Source organism: Protopterus annectens, chromosome 5.part0 (assembly GCF_019279795.1).
Source record: "Protopterus annectens isolate FY-2018-M chromosome 5.part0, PAN1.0, whole genome shotgun sequence".
Classification (NCBI taxonomy): domain Eukaryota; kingdom Metazoa; phylum Chordata; order Ceratodontiformes; family Protopteridae; genus Protopterus; species Protopterus annectens.
The window spans coordinates 1,841,102,281-1,841,122,145 of NC_056735.1; the positions used below are offsets into that span (position 1 = coordinate 1,841,102,281).

General features: G+C 40.5%; 1 protein-coding gene across 1 annotated transcript in view; it reads right to left on the reverse strand.

The window, feature by feature from the left end:
• Nucleotides 1-19,865, reverse strand: part of LOC122802423 (phosphatidylinositol 3,4,5-trisphosphate 3-phosphatase TPTE2-like) — a 1,666,738-nt gene that overhangs the window by 988,689 nt on the left and 658,184 nt on the right. The window contains exon 7 of the mRNA XM_044072043.1: nt 19,345-19,408. Within this exon, the coding sequence (XP_043927978.1) occupies nt 19,345-19,408 (64 nt within the window). The remainder of the gene's footprint in view (nt 1-19,344; nt 19,409-19,865) is intronic.

Genomic DNA, 19,865 nt, shown 5'->3' on the forward strand with positions numbered 1-19,865 from the left:
GGGCTGGCATGATATTTTGAACAAAAGAGAAGAAATGGATTATTAAACTCGGGGAATTATTCCCTCCGGGACTTAACAAGCATTTATAATCATTGGTTTTGATTGACTGAATTAATACTATACAAGGAGTGTACTGCATTCTACTTATTTCACACTGAGGAAGGCCCTGTAACCATTTGTCGAAACTGGTTTGTGCACTCATTCTGATTGATATGTAGTTTGTACTACCATCCGATTAAAGTAATCCTGATTCTACAGCTGCTGGTCTATTTTCTCTTTTGGAATTGGTTTTGCTTTGAGTCCTTGCAGAGGCTTTATTGGTTTCCATCTTTCAATTCTGTCCAAGGATATACCATGTATGATTTTTTTAATATTGTTGTAACCTGTTTTTTGCCAAGCTCATTACTTTTCACATTACATAATTTTATTTTCATACTCTTTTTTTTCAATCTTTTGTTTACTACTACATCCCCCCCTTACTTCTTCATACTTTACATATAGGATTTTCCCTGTTGCAACTCTCTTTCATCTTTATTAAAAAGAATGCAAAGTTGCTAAGTGCATTATGGATTTTTTTTTTAATTCAAACCTCCTCCTTTATTATATATATCAGTGTTCCTGAAATAAAATTAAAAAAATATATATTTCAACCTTTCTTCACTTTAGCTGCATAAATGTACACCCCCTAAATATGCTAGCTTTCCTAATATATACATATTTACCATATGCACTTTCTTTTTAAATTATAGATTAAAACTTCTCCACCTTGACAGCAATTTTTTCTTCCAGCATGAACCTTGGGTCTAGATGACTGTCACTATTAAAGTGACACCCCCGACTCCATGTGCAAAAAATGGGAAAAGGGGCTGCAGATGGAGGAATGATTTTCCATTATTCTATTATATTTCATAGTCTTTAAAATTCATTCATAATGCACATTTCCTTCCTGGTATAATCAAGTGAAATAAAAACACCACAAACTGAACAAAAAAGGAGGTGAAGACTTCAGAGCTTAAGTCCACAAAATCACTAAGTGCTTTTACTATTGGTACAACAGGACTTCTTTAGAATAACTCTTCACAATGACACAACAACACACTTTTATATAACTATCAGTTAATTAACTAGTCCCAATCGGTCACCATGGAGACAGTTTAAGCTAGCAGCACACACCACTTAAAATCTCAAAAACAGATGCTACAAATTAAATATAAATAACCATTGCATAGATAAAATACATTCTTAACTAGATAAATCATGACCAGTGATGCATAAAAATTAAAAACTTTATTTTGTTTTATTTTATTTTTTTATTTTAAATAAAAAGCAGCTCTCAGTTTTAAAATACTAGACAAAGAAATAGTTTCATTCAGACCAGAGTATACAGTGGCATTAGTTCTCAACTGCCTTCTAAGCTCCTGATATTCTTAAAATAAATAAATAAATAAATAAAAACACATCCACTGGTCCACCTCTCTGCCCTAGGTCTACCTAATCAATAACTAAGAATTTGAATCTATGAAAAGTTTTTTTTCTATGTTTGTATAGTTCACTCCTTCCATCCTTTTTCTTAATGTTGTAAAGGTGTTGATAAACCATTTTCCACAGACTAAGCTTCGCCTTACTTATGTAGAATGCACCGCAATGGTCACAGAAGGCCAAGTATACTACCCCCTTACTGCCACAATAAAATTTCCTTGGAATATCAAATCTCACCATAACCTTCCGTCACCACAGATGTCCCTTCCCAAATGTACGGGCACTGGGAACAGTGGCCACATTTAATCATCCTTCCATGTCGCAAGTCCCTCACTGGTCTTTTCAGTAGATTCTTAACACAAATCTTTCTTGGGCACAATGATAGGCCTTTTACCCACAACCTCCAAATGTTCATGTGCTACCCCAAACACTCTCCAGTTCCTTTGGATAATAGATTTCCACCCAAAGAAATAATTATTATATGTCAAAATGAGGGGGTCTCCTATACTTGTGCACACCTTCCTTTCCATGTGCATAACTAAGCACCATCTCATCCCTAGACCCTAACAAGGAGGTGTAAAACGGCTGTCTTTTTCCTCATTATCTTTGGATAAAATGTCCAACATTAACGGTTCGGGACACCCTCTCAAACTAAATATATTCATGACTTTTTCACATTCCACTTGAAATTCAATGTCATCTGTGACCATCCTAGCCAGTCTTACATACTTGTCGCTTAACAAGGGCCTTCTTCTGATGAATAGGGTGCATACTGCCAAAATGTAAAAAAAAAAAAAAAAAAAAAAAAAAAAGAACCTCAAAAAATCTGGCAGTGGCGAGCAAATAAACTCAAGTCACGCACATAGAACTGTTGGTGAGCAAATAATCATAAAATTCCTGTAAAGTACCCTCTCCTTCAGTCCATAAAAAAATCATGTCATCCAAAAATCGTCCATAAAAACCCCAGTTATCCTTGAATTTGGAATTGACAAATTGAATTTCCCAATAGGCAAAAACTGCATCAGCAAACATGGAGGCACACACCACCCCCATGGGTACCCACGTCTTCTAAATAACTGGTTTTCAAATACCCAGAAATTATTTTCTAAAACCATGTCTATAAAAACTCTCAACTTACTAAACAACCCTTTATCAAGGTTAGTAAAAAAAAACAAAGGTATTCATAGAGCCATTCAATATCCAAATCATGAGGAATGACAGAATATAGCTTTCTGAACGTCTGTTGTAACAAATACCAGACTCTCGCTAAACATCTCATTGGAAATTCTTATTAGAAAATCCCATGAATCCTTCAATAGGCAACCATGATTCTAGAGAATGTTACGTGTGTGAAAGTCAATGTACTTGGCCAGACTAATGGTTTTAGATGCTTTTGAATCCACAATAGGACACATTGGCGGGGGCAGCTAAACTCTTGTGAATCTTTGGGATCCCAAAGATGGTGGGGATCCTGGCATTATGGACCACCAAGAAATTAAATTTGTCAACAGTAATTAAATTCTCAAGTAACATTTCTTTCGTCAAATCTATATTTCTATAAGCTATGTTCAACTGGTTGACTGAAACCTCCTCGTATGCATCTCAATATAAGATATGAAACATTCTGTTTATATAATCATTGGTATCCATAACCACAAGGGCCCCCACCCTTGTCAGGTTTCATTATCTTAAGGTGCTTGTTCTGAATAAGCTCATCCAACAAGGTTTTTTCCTCGTGGGTCAAATTATGGTTGACGACGGATCTAAAACCATTTTTAAAAAAGTCCCTAAAATCAAACTCCCATAATCTTTCAAATAGTAAAACCATAGGGTGGGATGGGGAGTTAAACACACTTGGCCTGCTGATAATAAAATTCTGTATTTATTTCATATTGTTAACATATCTAAAATAAAATGTAAAATTCCATTTCCTTGTAAATAATTTGAACTGTAATAACACATCAATTTCTGAATCCCTGTCTGGAACAAAGGGCAGACCACATTCAAATAAATGTGCCCATGCAATATTAACATCAGTCCCACAATAATTATACAGTTTAAAGTCTCCATGGTGATTATGAACAATTGAATATGTATGCATTTATATTTTTCTCCATAATCTTATCTTCCTTACTCAGTTTAACTTTCCATGTCTGCCTCTCTTTTACCTCCTTTTTGAATGTGTTTTATATACTCCATTACTTCAAATAATTTTCCTGTGTATTCACACATTCTCCCTCATTATTATTCAACTCATTACCCTCTCCTTTTCTCTCACTATCCTGCTCAAATACGAGCCACTTTTTTCCTTTGTAAGAGAGACCTTTCTTTATATAACATTTTTAAATTTTCTCTAAATTCATTAATCATTTAACACTTTTCTAAATACTTCCTGACTTAATTGCCTGTATTTGTTTTCTTTCCTTTTTCTCACAGCCTAACAGTCTAAAAAGCATTTTCATAGAAAATTTTAATTTTTACATATTTCCATAATTGATCAATTTCCCTTCTATCTTCCTTGTCTGTCTTTCATTAAATCTTTTAATACCTTTACGTAAACTTTATATAGTCTTCCTTTTTCCTTCACTTCTAACCATGTAGCCAGATAGCTGTAAATCCTGTTTCCTTTATTCCTTCTTTTACAATTTTCAAACTATCAGATGTTACAAAATAGTTTTAGGTTTTAATCACAAAGCCCAATATTTGTTATCCCATAAATATAGCTTTCCACTTTTCATTTCATACACCTTCTTAACCATTCCTTTGTTTTTCTTAAAATTGCAATTAATGTCTTCCACTAATTTTATTTCCATATTCACTCCTATATATCAGATTTTAAATATTTTTCTTTTTTAGAAAAATATGCATGAATTGCAATGATTCTATACACATCTTTTTCATATCTTATATCTAACACTGTTACATTAAACTATAATGTAACTAGACTTTTATTGTTTCATTACATAATGCACCAATCCCTTAACATGTATTTTTTCCCATATTCCAGAAGATGGTTCCACCCTACAGCTCTTCCATCTGTAGCCTTTTTTCTGCTAATATTCTCATGTCTTCTAAAGTAATTACATGCATATCAAGTAGCACACACCCTTTCCAACACCTAACCTTTTAATATTTTATATTAACATTTACAGACAGAATTTTCAGCTTCATGCAAGTTTGTCTCCTTCCATCTTATCCTTTGCCTTTTTTATTCACAATCTCACTTTTAAGCTTCCTTTTTCTTTCACCTTTTGCCCTGTGGAATTTTTTCTTCTCATCACTTTCCAGTTTACTCTCCCATCTTCACCTGCTCCCTGTACCAGTTCCTTGCCTTCATTATTTTCATTTTCTTCATATACCATTTTTCCTTTATCCTTTTGTATGGCATCCTAGTCTTTCTATATTATATGCACATTCTTGCATTTGTTTTTGTTCTTTCACATGGATATGCTTGTCACAATCTACCCAAGCATGTCCCATTAGGGCTTTTTTTTTTTTTTACACATTAAACACTTTTTATCTTCATGCCCAGTCTTTCCACCAATGAAAAATTTACTTTTATCTCAATTACTTACTAAATGATCATCTCTACACAAACAAAACATGTTTTCAGCTATCGCCTATAACTAACAAAACCATTTTTACCTCCTACATTTATTACAATTGGAATATGTACAATTTTATCATTTTCAATTTTCAAAATCACCACACAATCCCATCCCCAGTCCACAAACCTCAGTCACCATACATTTTGTAGTGTCCATAATTTCTTTACATGCAGTCTTTAAACAGTCCTTTTATCAACTTCTATTCAAAAATGTACACCAATCCCTTTTTTCTCTATTAAATGTCTGTACTACATAAAAGTTCCAAGGATTAGTGTCTTTTTTTTTTTCAAATTTCTCTAGCAAACTTTTCAATACTGTCCTGTCTCAAACAGGATATCACAGTAGATCTCTCTATTAAAATGCATAAAGGCTCTTACCTCTTTAGGTAAAGTACCCAAAACTGCAATCAGAGTATCCCATACCTTGTATCGCTCAAGCTCTCCCCTCTTGTTTGCTGCCAAGCATCACAACAGATTTCTTTACCATCTCTCGTTCTTCTACTCACTTTTCTCCTTTCTTTACCACTCATGCATACAATTTTTTTTCCTATGATCTCTCACCTCCTTCTCCTCCTGTATTTTATCTATAATTTTGCCATGTGAAGCTGCCATTTTTCTTGCTGGCTCACGCTGGCTCAACATTTCTTTCAAGTAGACATACCGCAACCCTCTCATTGGAGGGTTGTAATTATGCACTCCTATTTAGACCCATCAAATAGACCCTTTTGGAACATATATTCTGAGTCCTATGAAGGTTCAACTACCCTCACTCTACTACCTTCTTTCCCTTCACCCTTTCTCCTCTGCTCTCGCTAAGTTATCACAGCCTTGGGACACATTTTCTTTGGGCAACTGGTAACTTTCCAGTTACACTACCTTCTTCAAATCCTTTTCTTTTACTTGCTGCTCGAACAAGTCTCCTCGCCTGCTTGTCGCATCCATCTTCCTTCCAGCTTCTCCATGTGACCTACATGCTCAGAATGGAAGCCAGAAGTGTAACAATAAAACAAGTCCCTGTACATGAAGAGTAGGGGAAGTTCCAGACTGCCCTGACCAAATTTCTCCTAGTCAGCAACTATACCACCTCAAGTATCCCCTGAAGAGAGGACACTGGCCTAGTTGGACTAACCCAGTCAACAAAGAGTAAGTAAATAAATTCATCTGGCTGTCAGAAAGTAGTTTAAAGACACAGGCCATTCCCAAAATATCCCTGCTTCTTCACAGAATGCTTTTCATCATAAGAGATAAGACTATGTTCTCCTATGCGTGTTTATGCAGCATACTACTGCCACATTCCTTGAGTGGATGACAATCATACTTGGGGCAGAGGATCCTAATATGCTTTGGAGGTAAGGACTGATGTACCTGTGGTTATCATATCTGATAGATTGCCTTGGTTGAGACTGGGATGGTACACTCAAGACAAATATAATGTACAAACTGTGAAGATCCTGCTAGCAGTGACAAGACATATGCATTTCGAGTTCACTGACCATATGAAGTCCTTCAGAACTCTCAAGCGGTAAGTGCTGAACAGTTTCATTGGAATCTCAGTTGCAATCTGCCTTTGAATTCTGAGACCGAGATGAACGTGGACTGCTGAGTACTCATAATATGGTTTATCCTGCACTGAAAAGGCTGAACTCTACAAAGGAAGGGCAGCTCTATAGCTAACAGTGGCAGGTTTTCAGCCAATAAAGGTGAGCACCTGTAATGGCACCAGCTGAAATGCCGCAAAATTTACCATGCTCCGTACAGGCTGAAAGGACTGAGTGGCCCCCTGGGTAGAATTTGGGTACAAAGATAGCAGCATGGAGCCAGTTGAGACAAGTAAGGGATTACCTGGATTCCCCACAGCACCCAGCTGGCCACTACTAGAGACTCAGCTTTGCAGCACACACTTTGGTGACAATGCCAAGGCCAAATTAGGGGGGGGGGGCACGTGAACTAGAAGTGGCTGGCTACTACCTGGCATGCACACCCCTAGACTTCTTTGCTATACTTATATGCAGGAAGGGTTCCTGGAGGTCCAAGGAGCATATCCCATTCTCATGCTAACAAAGAAATGATAAATGGATTGCACTGTGCCCACATAAGATTTCTGTGGGATTAACATTTTTTTTCTACAATGGGCCTCATGTCCATCTTATGGAAATAAGAACCTGGAAAGTTCCCTGGAAGAGTTTCCTTATGCTTTCTGATCTGGTAGAACCTCCTGGATTGCTCTTTATGCTAGAATATTGGGGAACCTACACAAAGAATGTACACCTCTGTGTTGTCCGTTGGATTGCAAAGTGGCTGTCAACCAGATTCCAGGTTGTGAAAGTTGCTGGCATCCTCTCTGAACATAAAAATTGCAACCAGTGGGAGTAACACAGAAATCCGTGCTGGGGCCCTCTCCTGTTAGGCATTTATTTCGCAGACATCCAAACCAATATCACAGAAGTGTGAATGACCAAGACAGATGATGACTGCAAGCTGAGGCATATTGCCTGCTCATCCACTGATGATAAACAGCACCATCAAGGCCTGAAATATGTAGGTATCAGGTGAACTAAAAACGGTCTCAAACTAAATGCAAAAAAGAAGTGAAAAAATGCAGCACAGTAGCTTTCATCAAAAAAGCTGCTCCAGCTTTATATGTTATAAATGGTACTCCTCTTTAGCCAGCTATAGCTATAACAGACTGGAGAATGTAAATAGGCAACTCTCTGCATCTCAAATGCCATGCTTCCACCAGTCAGGAAATCCTATCTGGGCATGTTAATATGCAGGGGAATAGCCTCAAGATCCAAACACGTCAACCTACTGCAGTAACCTTCCCTTATTAGACCTACCATTGAATACAATCCTCCTTTGGTATGCACAAATCCAAGCTCATCTCAACAGGTAAAGCCCCAAAGATTTCTGACCAAGAAAATGAAATACCTTAAATCCTTCAACTATTCTGAGAGATAAGAATTCTTCTCATACACAGTAACTTAGAGATGCTGAGAGGAGACCTATGTCTCTCTTTTTGAGCCATGAAAAACTCTATTCCATTTTACCCATTTCTTCGTAAAATCAGTGGCTCTGCAAACAAACCCACGCTATAGCCCGAAATCTACAATAACAGACAAAACTTGCAGGCCAGATAAGTTTCTAACAACGTATTTCAAGCCTAAGGAAGAAGTTAACACTACAGGTACAACAAAGTACTCAGATATCTTTAAGATGTCTTGATGATTTGATGGGCATAAACAAATTCATACCAGGATTATCATGTATGGGCCTGCTTGATTTAGGAGTGAGCACTATTAAGTGCTTGAAAAAGATGACAGGAACGTTTGTGCTTGTCTGCTTAACCTGTATAAAACTAGGCATTTTATGATCCCCATAATCACTTTCCATGTTCCTATGAGCTCATAATTTCTGTCTTTATTGCCACTTTCTGATATGACAGGACACTGGGCAAGGAGGGGGGCTGGGAAGATTGGGCGATTTGGAATGGTACTGTGCACCCTCTGGTTATGAGGGTCTCATCCAATTATCTATTGTGACTGTCAGCCATGTGGGAAGATGGCAGGGACAGGCAGTCCCCTACTGCCTCCAGAGAAGGGCAGATGGACAATACCTTAAATGATTCAGTTGCCAACACAAAGTGAACCACCATTTCTCTGTTGCTTGTGAAGATCTTTACTTCCTGAAAGGCAGTTTCAATGAAAATTGCCCAAGATATTCCCTTCCATCCTTTTGTTTCTTCTTCTGTTGCTAGCCCTATCAAAACCATACTTAGCGTTGGTTTCTCTGAGTCCTCAGAAAAAGATCACTAAAGAGGCTGGAACTTAAAGCTAACAGGTGAAAAGATCTTGTCTCCATTTCTCCATATTAACCAACCGTGACAAAGTCAGGACAAGAGAGTCAACGGCTCTGAAAAGGGTGATTCATATCCTTGGCAGTCATTAAGACAGAGTCAGGCATGTCAGTGCAGAGCAATACCAAATCCTACAGTGTGGGACAAACCTCCAGCAGAGTTATAAGTGATTCTCAATGTGACATTCATAGTCCAGGGAAACAGTTAACAGACTGGGAGTGAAATTTCCTTTTAAAAAGGTCCACCTGTAACTGATCCAGTGACTGCTGCCTCCATCAGGTCACACTAGAACTCTGTCATACTAGACAGTTTAAGGACTTTAAGGAAAATCTAGAGGGGACGCTGATTTCCCAATCTTCTTTATCCTGAAGATGGATAGCTGGACTCTCTGGAGTATAAATCTTTTTAACCGCTACTGATATATTTGATTTAGGAGTCTCAGACCAAAATAACAAATCTTTAGGGGCCAAAAGATCCTGACCAGCATCAATACAAGTATGGTAGCAGGATTTTCCCATGTTGTTACTATAACTTAATTTAAACATGTTCACAGGAGGAGGGAACATCCAAGACAATATCTGGTGGACCAAAAGGTCTTTTGCAACATTCCCTCTAGGGAAGAAACTGGACCTGTGGGCTCCACCTGCCTTGTATTATTTCTAAGACTTCCCTAAATTTGAGCCCATGGAGGTATGACAAGGACACCAACTATTCCTAATCTTTGATGTTCATTGTAAAAGACTGAGTCCCTCTACTCAAAATGCTTCCTTTTAAACACATGCTTCTTTGGAACCATTAATGGTGTCACGTCCAAAGATGAGCAAGAAAAAGTTACGTACCTATCATAACGTTCCATGTTAGTTGTCTTCATCTCGCCTTCCTTCTTGCTGTTTGGGTTCGGAGCCAATCCTCAGCTCCGACTTGGCCATCTTCTGTAGCTCGAGAGCCGTTTACTGGCTCGAGGCTACCCCTTATCCCAGAATGCCCAGCGTCAGCTACCCAGATCTCGTTTGTGATAGTGCACACTAGACATTTGTAGAGTAACCAGTTACTAAAACTGGTTGTCAAATACGTCTAAACAAGGAAAGAATTCTAGATTTACCTGGCATGTGAAGTAATAAAAGATGCTCAGCCAGTGAAAACAAAAGGGAACGCCTCACAATCCTCTAGGAAGGGGGAGGGAGGGATGCAAGGAGGAAGGCGAGATGAAGACAACAAACATGGAACTTTATGGTAGGTACATAACTTCTTTATGTTGTCTATCTCGCCTTCGTTCTTGCTGTTTGGGACAGTGTCCCTAGCACCTAAAATCCCGGGTGGCTCATTGGAACAAACTCTTCAGAACAGTAGAACCAAAGGAATCCCTGCTCCGGGAGAACATATCTACCTTGTAATGAGAGATAAAAGTGTGGAGGTTTGCCCAAGTGGCAGCTGCACAGACTGAGTCTATGGACAACCTAGACTGAAAAGCTACAGAGGTGGCTAATGCTCTAGTGGAATGACCTTTTGGTTTAGCTGCTAGCTCTATTTCGTAACTGATAAATAAAGGCAACAGTATCAGATAACCATCTGGATAAGGTAACTTTAGAAACTGGGAGACCTTGTTTGTTGAAAGCATAAGAAAGAAATAGCTGGTCTAACTTTCTTAGTTCCTTAGTTCTACGGAGGTAAAAAATGCAATTGTCTGTGTACATCCAATTGGTGGAGCTTGTATTCTGCCTTGTTGCTGTGATTAGGAAAGAAAACTGGGAGATCTATGGATTGATTTAAATTGTTCTCTGAGCAGACTTTAGGAATAAAGGATGGATTGTTCCTCAGAGAAACACTGTCCTTGTGAAACACCAGGGTAAGGAGGACGAACACATAATGCTTGAAGTTCTGAGGCACATCTAGCTGAAGTGATAGCAACCAGAAAAAGTGTCTTCCAAGAAAGAAATTTTAAAGGGCACGATGCTGCCGGTTCAAAGGGAAGCAAAATTAAGGAGGCTAAAACTAAACTGAGATTCCAAGGAGGGGGAGGATCTCTAACTGGGGGTCTAATAAGAGATGTTCCTTTCATAAAGGCTTTGCAGAGCTTATGAGACATTATGCTAGAATTAAACATACCGATATGAAAATTAGAAATGGCAGCTGGTTGTACTCTAATGGTAGCGGAAGCAGCAGCAGACTGAAAAAGCTGTTAGAAATTCAAGAATTTCATGGATTGGGGCTGAGAAAGGATCCAAATTTCTAGATTCTGCCCAGTAAGAAAACCGTTTCCATTTACTAGCATATGTTTTCCTTGTAGTAGACATGTGAGGAAACAATAATATCACGGACTGCTGGGGAGATATTGGAAAGCCTGGCTAAGGCTGGAAGTGGAGTAACCAAGCTGTGAGCTGTAGAGTTTGAAGGGATTGGTGCAACCCACCTGATTACTGAATCAGCAGATCTGGAATCAGGTCCAGAATCCACGGATCCAGAAGGTGGAGGTGTAGGAACGGAAACCATATTTGTTGAGGTCAATATGGGGCAATGAGGTTGCAACCCAACGATCTTGCTTTCTGTATGAGTCTTGGAATTAGGGGAAAAGGAAGGAAAAGCATAAAGCCCCTGAGGCCAAACGTGGACTACAGCATCTCTGGGTATATGACCTGGAAGAGGAAGTAGGGAGAAGTAGCTGCTGCATTTGTTGTTGACAGGAGTGGCAAATAGGTCGCAGCAAGGCTGTCCCCATTTGTAGAAGATAAGATCCGCAACTTCCTGATTCAGAGACCACTCGTGAGGCATGAGGATAGCTCTGCTGAGCCTGTCTGCTATAACGTTGGATTTCCCAGGGATGTGCGTTGCTAACAGAAAACGTTGGGAGGAAATTGCCCATTGCCACAGTCTTGAGTGCTTCTCGACATAAGGGGTAAGACGTGCTCCAGCCCAGTTTGCTGATGTACCACACCACTGACATGTTGTCCATTTGGATTGCAATGGTCCCGGAAGGAAGAGAGTTTTGAAGGGCTTGCAACACTAGGAGAACCGCTCTCATTTCTAGGACATTGATATGTAGATGGTACTCGTGAGGTTGCCAAGTGCCTTGGACTGTCCTGCCTAGAAAATGCCCCCTCCACCCTATCAGGGAGGCGTCTATGGTCACTGTGGCTACCGGAGGTGATTGTATGAAGGGTCTGCCCTGAAGTACTAGTGGGGAGACCATCCACCAACAAAGGTGCCTTTTGCATGTTTCTGTGATAAGGATCATGTGAGACATGGGTAGTTCCTGGAAAGACCACTGTGTGAAAAGAAGCCACTGCAGAATTCTCATGTGGAAACACATTAACAGGAAAAGATTTGCAGCTGCCATAGAGCCTAGAGTTTGGAGGACATGTCTGACTTGAACCCTTTTGCTCTGCATTAGGATTAACACTTGTTGACGAATAGTGGAAACTCTTTCCTGTGGTAATCTTGCAAATATTTCTTGTGTGTTTAATTCTGCTCCTATGTATGTAATAGACTGACAGGGCAACAAGGCAGATTTTTTGAAGTTTACTGTAATGCCTAATTGAGTGCATGATGTGATTGTATAATCCCGTACCTCTAAGGGTTGATGCCTGGTGGTAGCAGTCAGGAGCCAGTCATCTAGATATGGAAACGCCTGGAATCCTTGAAGCCTCAGGTGAGCCGTGACTACTGCCATACACTTGTTGAACACCCTGGGGGCTGAGGTGAGACCAAAGGGCAGAGCTCTGAACTGGTAATGTCTGGCCCCTACCCGGAAGCGAAGAAATCTCCTGGAGCGTCTGTCCATCTTGATATGGTAGTACGCGTCCTGAAGATCTATGGAGCACATCCAATTGTCCTGACCCAGAAAAGGGAAAATGGACTGCAGTGTCACTATCCGGAACTTTTCTCTTCGTACAGATTTGTTCAATCTGCTGAGATTCAGTATTGGTCTCCAGTCCTCTGTCTTTTTTTGATACTAAAAAGAATCTTGAGTAAGTTCCGGATCCTAGTTGGTCTGCGGGGACTTCTTGAATGGCTTTTTTTTCTAGCAGTCTTGAAACTTCTGTGACTGTTTGATCCCTTAGATTGGGTGGGACATCTGGGATGGGCTTTTTCGATTCTATGGGGGATTGATGGAAGGGAATTTTGTAACCTCCAGAAATTATGGATAGTACCCATCTGTCTTGTTATATTTTGCCAGGCTTTTGGGTACAGCGAAAGTCTTCCCCCAACTGCCTCCAGAGGTGAGCAATCGGGCAACCCTTCAGGGATGCTGGAAGGGTTTGGCAGAGAAAGTTTCTCTGTCACTCTGGTTTTGCAGTCCCCCTCTGCCACGAGGGTGGCATCTGTTATTGTTTTCCCCTCTGCCTCTGGGGGAAAAATCACCACGTGCCAGGCAAGGGTCCCTGGAATTTTTGGTGCCAAATCTTTCCACTCTTTTGGCCCTTGGGATAAGGAGTGGAAAAATGGACTCCCACAGTAGAGAGAGTCTTGCCTTCCTGCTCACACCTGGTCAATGTGTCTTTCACCTGAGGCCCAAAGAGAAGAGAAGAGAGCCATCAAAAGGAGTACTGGTGAAGGACGCTCGACAGGGTTCTGCAAACTGACAGCCACATCCAAGCATGTCTTCTGAGAGCCACACCTGGCCCTGCGGCTCTGCCCGCTCCATCGGCTGCATAGGAAATCAGCCTGATGGAGGAGTTAACTACGGGATTAAGAGTCGCAAGCTGAGAAGCTACTTTGGCTGGTGCTCCCCCCAGCTGTAGGATCTTGAAGGGTATCTCAAAGCTCTTTCAGGAGATCCCTTTGAAGACGTGTAAAATGGCATAGATAATTCAGGGATCTCATTGAAAAGGTCGCTGAAGCAAACATTCGCTTTCCATATCTGTCCATCGTCCAAGACTCTGTTCGGAGGATGAACAGAAGAGGAGGTCTCTGCTAACTATTTCTTGGTGGCTGCTGCTACCACCATGGTATCAACGGGCACACCTTTGGAGAGGAATTGCGTGTCCTGGGCGGCTGTAATGAATTTAGTCTCCTCAGAGTAGGTTCCATAGAATCTGCAGCTGACTAAGCCTTTCGAGCCACTACAGACATGAGTGGATCAAAAGGAGGTGATACACAGGAGGTGGAAGGTCGGGAACAGAATGCGTCCAGGCATACAGACTCATCCTCGGTAGAGGCTAGGGAAAAGTCCAGTCCCTCCTCTGCCTAAGCATTTCAAGGATATCCGAAAAGGAAACATCTTCAGAGGGAGACCTTGGGGACCTTTCCGATTCATCCATGTCTGCATCTGAAGTGACAGACTCAGGGGAGTCTATGTGCTTCCTTTTGCACTTCTTCTGGGGAGGCTCCTCTGAGTGATCAGGGGAGGCTTCGGAAGAGGGATCACCCAATGGGGTGCCCTGGGGCATAGGTTCCCTACGCTTCCGGTCTGGAGGAGGAGTAGAGGTTGGCACAGACACCACGGGGTAGGAGCCGATGGAGCTGGCAGTAGAGCTGTCTCAGGGGACAGCACACTCCGCATGACCTCAAAGGTGTCCCGACCCCTAGGCCAAGAAAGCTCCGGCTCTGAAGAAACAGGAGTCTTTCAACCGCATCGAGGGTGATGGCTATGAGGCAGATGTTGGAGCCAAGCTCACCTGCGCTGAAGCTCCAAGAGAGAGAATGGGGTCGGACAAGGGTCCGATGCCACTCCCCCCCCCCCCCCACCCGGAGCCGATGAGAGAGCCTCGGCGTCCAGATTCCTCAATAGAAGGCACAAGCGAGGTAATTGGAGCAGATGTCGGAACTGAAGGAGAAATTATGATCGGCGCCAACGGTTCTACTACCTGCAGATCCATTTTCTCCGGCTCAAAGCTAAAAGTAGTCAGAGGAGGAATAGAAATAGAGGCGGTTGGAGCAGAAACCTGTTGAGGTGTGATGGACAGAATTTTTGCCAGTGCCTGTGACTTAAGCAACCTACTTACTACTATCTCCACATCATGATCCGATAATCTAGTGGATCGAGAGGAATGGGAAGAATGATGGCTATGTTCACTCTGTAATAAAGGTGACTGTGGTGCCGAGTGGATGGACTCCAAGGATGGCGACCTCAGTCTCTCATAGCTCAGAGACGGCTCCGAAATAGCAGATGAAGCCAACGGAGGAGTTGTCTTGCCAGTACCAGCTGGTACTGACATACTTGATTGGTCATGTAAAGGAGTCTGCTCCGAAGGTGGAGCCGACAGCTTGACAGACTTAGGGGATTTCGCTGGCTGAGTACTTTTAGCTGGAGAATCCTGAGGCTTCAATAATCCCTGAAGGATTAATTTGTTTTTGCGCTCCTGCAGGACCCTTGGACTAAAAGCATGACATATAGAGCAGGAGTCCTGCAGGTGAACAGCGCCCAAACAAACACAACTAGTGTGCTCATCTGTCAGAGACATTTTCTGACAGCATGAGTCACAATTTTTGAAGCCAGATACCTTAGTATCTTTAGACATTATAGTAACAACAACCACACAACAAATAATGAAAAACTATACTATAAAACCAAGAATAAATAGAGTTTTTTTTTTTTTTTTTTTTAACAGTTAGAATAGCAGGAAAGCCTCTAATTTAAACTGCTATCCCGGGGGGGGGGGGGGGGGCTCTAATTTAAATGAGTTCAAGGGAACAGAAGGCCTGAGAGTTATGGAGCAACAGCCAACAAAGCTAAAATACACAAGAATGTGAAAAGGGGATAAAGGAATATTATCTGTATACTAAAAAGACAATTACTTGGCAAACTTTCAAGAAAAAAACATATATCATCAAAAAGATTATACTAAGCCTGAGCCAGTAAGGAAGCAATCTCGCAGCTGAAGCAGCAAACAAGATCTGGGTAGCCGACGCTGGGCATTCTGGGATAAGGGGTAGCCTCGAGCCAGTAAACAGCTCTTGAGCTATATAGAAGATGGCTGAGTCGGAGCAGAGGATTGGCTCCGAACCCAAACAGCAAGAACGAAGGCGAGATAGACAACTTAACATTGATAGTTTTGAGTGGATGTCAGGGAGGAACGCTACATAAGACCCTTTTGTCCTCCTAGCCTACTGATCAATAAGTTGGACATCTAAAGGGTGTCCCTGAAAGTACCATCAACTTCAACATAACAGACATTGAGATCAATATGAAGGGTGTTTGCAAGGAGGATGCCAATACCAACAAAATCTGCAAGCTCAGTACAGTGAATACCAGTGATGAATTGCAGATATCTGCAATGCTCAACCAGCTGACATCTGTAGCAACATTCAAAAGCATAAGTCATATGTGGTCTCACTGGCTTGACAACAAGCAGTGAAGCTAAGTTGTCCACTGGAGCTGGCTATGATAGTGTCAGCAATAACACAAATGATAAGACTGATGGTATAGTCACTACTGCTGAAGGCTGCAACTCCAGAACAAACATCACAGTTGATGCTGAGAGGTCTTTGTTGGCATCAATGACTATAAGGTTGATGGCAACATTCTCAAAGCTGATGTTGGGAACAGGGATGCTTGGTGAGCAATGTTTGGAAAACATAGGTGGACAAAAGCATGGAGTAAAGTACCCTAATTCCTTCACAGGACTAAACAGATAACTGAACTACAAACCACCACCTCTGAACCATAACAAGGGCACCTGCAGATTTTCAAAGTCAAAGAAGAGCGAAGAAGTCCTCCATAAGGCCAGTGCACAGCTACAAATCTGAGACAGTAACCTGATAGTTAAGGATGATGGAATTTGAGACCAGGCTAATCAAACAGAGGATGTAGCCAGTGCAACTTGTAATATAAACACAGGGAATGCAGTCATCCATTTTTATACAGTTTTCAACTCAACTTCAGAAACAAAGATGACTTAAGGTCTGTGAAGCTTAGTTTTCTTCACTGTAGTACAGGAAAACTAAACAGTGAAACAAAGGAGTCTGCTCCAATTTCAGAATACAAGGTTTCTGGGTGGTGGTGGGGGGATTATTAATCAGACAACAGCTTCTCACACATGCAACTAAAGTGGATTTGTCCAATTACAAGGTGTGTTCAAGGTAAATGCTTGGTAAACAGAACACTTGAAAAATGTTTTGTTCCTAACCTAAACAGATGAGAAGACTGGCACTTATTTTGAGAAGGGATTTTATTACAGCATTTACACTGAAGGAAGTCTTAGTCCACTGTGACTGAAGAAAGGCCACCAGCAATACAGAAAATATAACAAACAGTTTAAGTTAACTAAGCTACCAAAGGCTAAACCACACACTACTGCAATCAAAATGGTATACAATGCCCAGAAGGCCACAGTTCCTGTCAAAGTTTGAGCTATAGCCATCTCAGGATGCTCTTTGCTGCAGCTCAGCAAAAGAAATTTGAAGAGCATTACTACACTACATTAGAGGATAATGGAAGGGACAGAGGTGTATGTGCAGAGATACCCTAACAGCTACTAGCATAAGTCCTGCTGTTATCTAGTATGGACTCACACACCATATCACATTATTCCTTCATAATTATTTTTTTGTGACAATGCCATAACGCATTTGAACCCTGTTCAAAGGAATACTTTCTCCATCTAGTTTCAGTGCTGCAATGGCATCATCTGAGTTTGGGTAGTGGCCTCGGCTCTGGAAGAGCTGGATAGAAAGATGGAGGAATTATGCTGTGTGTCCACTTGGCTCCTTCAGGGGCAGGTACTGGGGTATATGCTTGGGCACATTCTATGTGGTAGAATCACCTGTGGAAACGAAGTCACATGTAGGTGTTGTTTACAATGGGGTGGCTTTAGACTGCATAATCACAGGGAGGAATTCCATCACTAGGCTCAATGCACATCAACCATGTACAGAGAAATGGAAGAGCTAATCAGAAAAAAACATCCACCCCCATATGGGACACAGTCCCACTCCTGGTTCACTTGATACTCATATCACCAGGAATGAATCGGCTATAAGGATCCTGTTGAAGAAACGGATTAATAGGGTGGTTTTGAGGACAGTTGATAATCAGTGATGGATGGTGTAAAAATATATATTTAACAGACCTAAATGAGCCCTTCCTCAGACTGATTTAAGAAATTTTGGTTCTAACTTAACTAATAAAAGTGTAACAAATTTACAACAAATAAAACTGCTAAAATGCAATGTGAACCAATCCAAGCCCCGGGGCCTAACCTGAAATCCTGTCTATATTTCAGAGTGGATAAGAAATGGATACAAAAATAAACTCTTAAACCTAATTACAATACTAATATAACATACATTACCTGCAGACTGTTCTACTAAACCATAATGAACTGATAAACACTACGTAAACACTGCCAAAGAAAGCGGGCAAACAAAATTATAAATGTGTAAACAAGAGAGACACTGTACCTTTTACCGTATCCCAAAGATATGAGAAAAACCTACATTTTCTTCCAAGCACTGTTTTTAAAATTATGGCTACAATTAAGGGAACTTATTTATTTAACATTTGTTTACTGGGAAAGTCTGACTTGGAACAAAGCCAATTTTCAGAGGAGGCCCAAGGAGAAACACTCCAGACGCATGTCTGTTACTTAAACTGAACAGAAGATACATTTGATGAGCAGTCGAAAAATACAATCATTTCCATGTTTTTCAATGAATTGTTATTTTTCTTTTTCTCTCTACCTTCTTTAATATGGGCAGAATCTATCATGGTCTACTGTGTATTTAAAAGCATCTCCATCTGCAGTTCTGGTTGTTACTATGGACAGAGCTGTCCTCCCATTTCTTATGACCACCTTGCAGTAATGAGTGACAGCTCCACCAACCAAATCACCTTGTGAGGAAGCATCCCAAGTTTACTTCCAAGCTTTGACTGCTTGCATGACAGTATAGTCAATGAAAGAGAATATTAAAACCTTCACTTCATACACATCCAGCTTGCACAGTCATTTTTTTTAAGGATTCTGAATCCTATGTGCAGTTCAACACAACATCTAAGTCAATGCAGCCAAAAGATGATCTTTCCTCCGCAACTGTGATGGTCATACTGTAAACATTTTCTGCATTTTGCAAATCTGTAGAGCAAGTCAAACATGCAGAATAATTTAATGACACAGCCATTCCTTGCAAAGCTGTTTACTACCAGTTCTTTGTCAACTGCTTCCACTGAAAGGAAAACCAAATTTCTGTGAAGATGCTGCCGATAGATATACATACAAATCCATGCTTACATGCGGCTGCCTAAGAAGTCTATATTTAGAAAGAGTTGCTAATATATGAATAACCACAGGTGAAGATCATGAACCCTTTCAGGCCAAGTCTCATGCATACAACAACCAAAGCTAAAAGGATATAAGATGCAGATATATAAGATGCAGATATGGGTGATGACTAGCATACAGGGAACATCTACAAACAACAGATATATACAACTAGCAAAAGCCACACTAACTTGAAAATCTTAAAATACCTGTAATGTAGGTGAGGTCGAGGTCAAATCCATCTTTCTGGTAACGTCTTTTGTTTTCAGACACCTATATATACACAAGAGAGAGACTGATGCAGTAACAGTAAGGAAATAAGCTATGGGTATTTAAACAGCTACAGATATTTTAATTTGGTGACGAGACAGCAGGCGATTTGGAATTTACTACTGATGTAAACATGTTTTTTGTGTTCACTGAAATGTGTGAATATCAAATTGAATTAAGTAGCACATCACAAACTAATATATGCATGAAGAAAGTCATGAATGAGAGTAAAAAGCTTAAATAAAAAGTCACTATATCCTGTAGTGATATTATGTATGGCAAGTTACCAGGAATGTACTAAAAAGTACAAATTCCAATCCGAACTATTACAAAAAAAAAAAAAAAAATTCAAAAAAACTCCACTACTTCAATTTACAGAGAGACTTGTGTAATAAATCAGATATTACTTGCTGCTTCCCCTTTATTTTTTTAGGATGCCATAAGTATACATACACCAGTG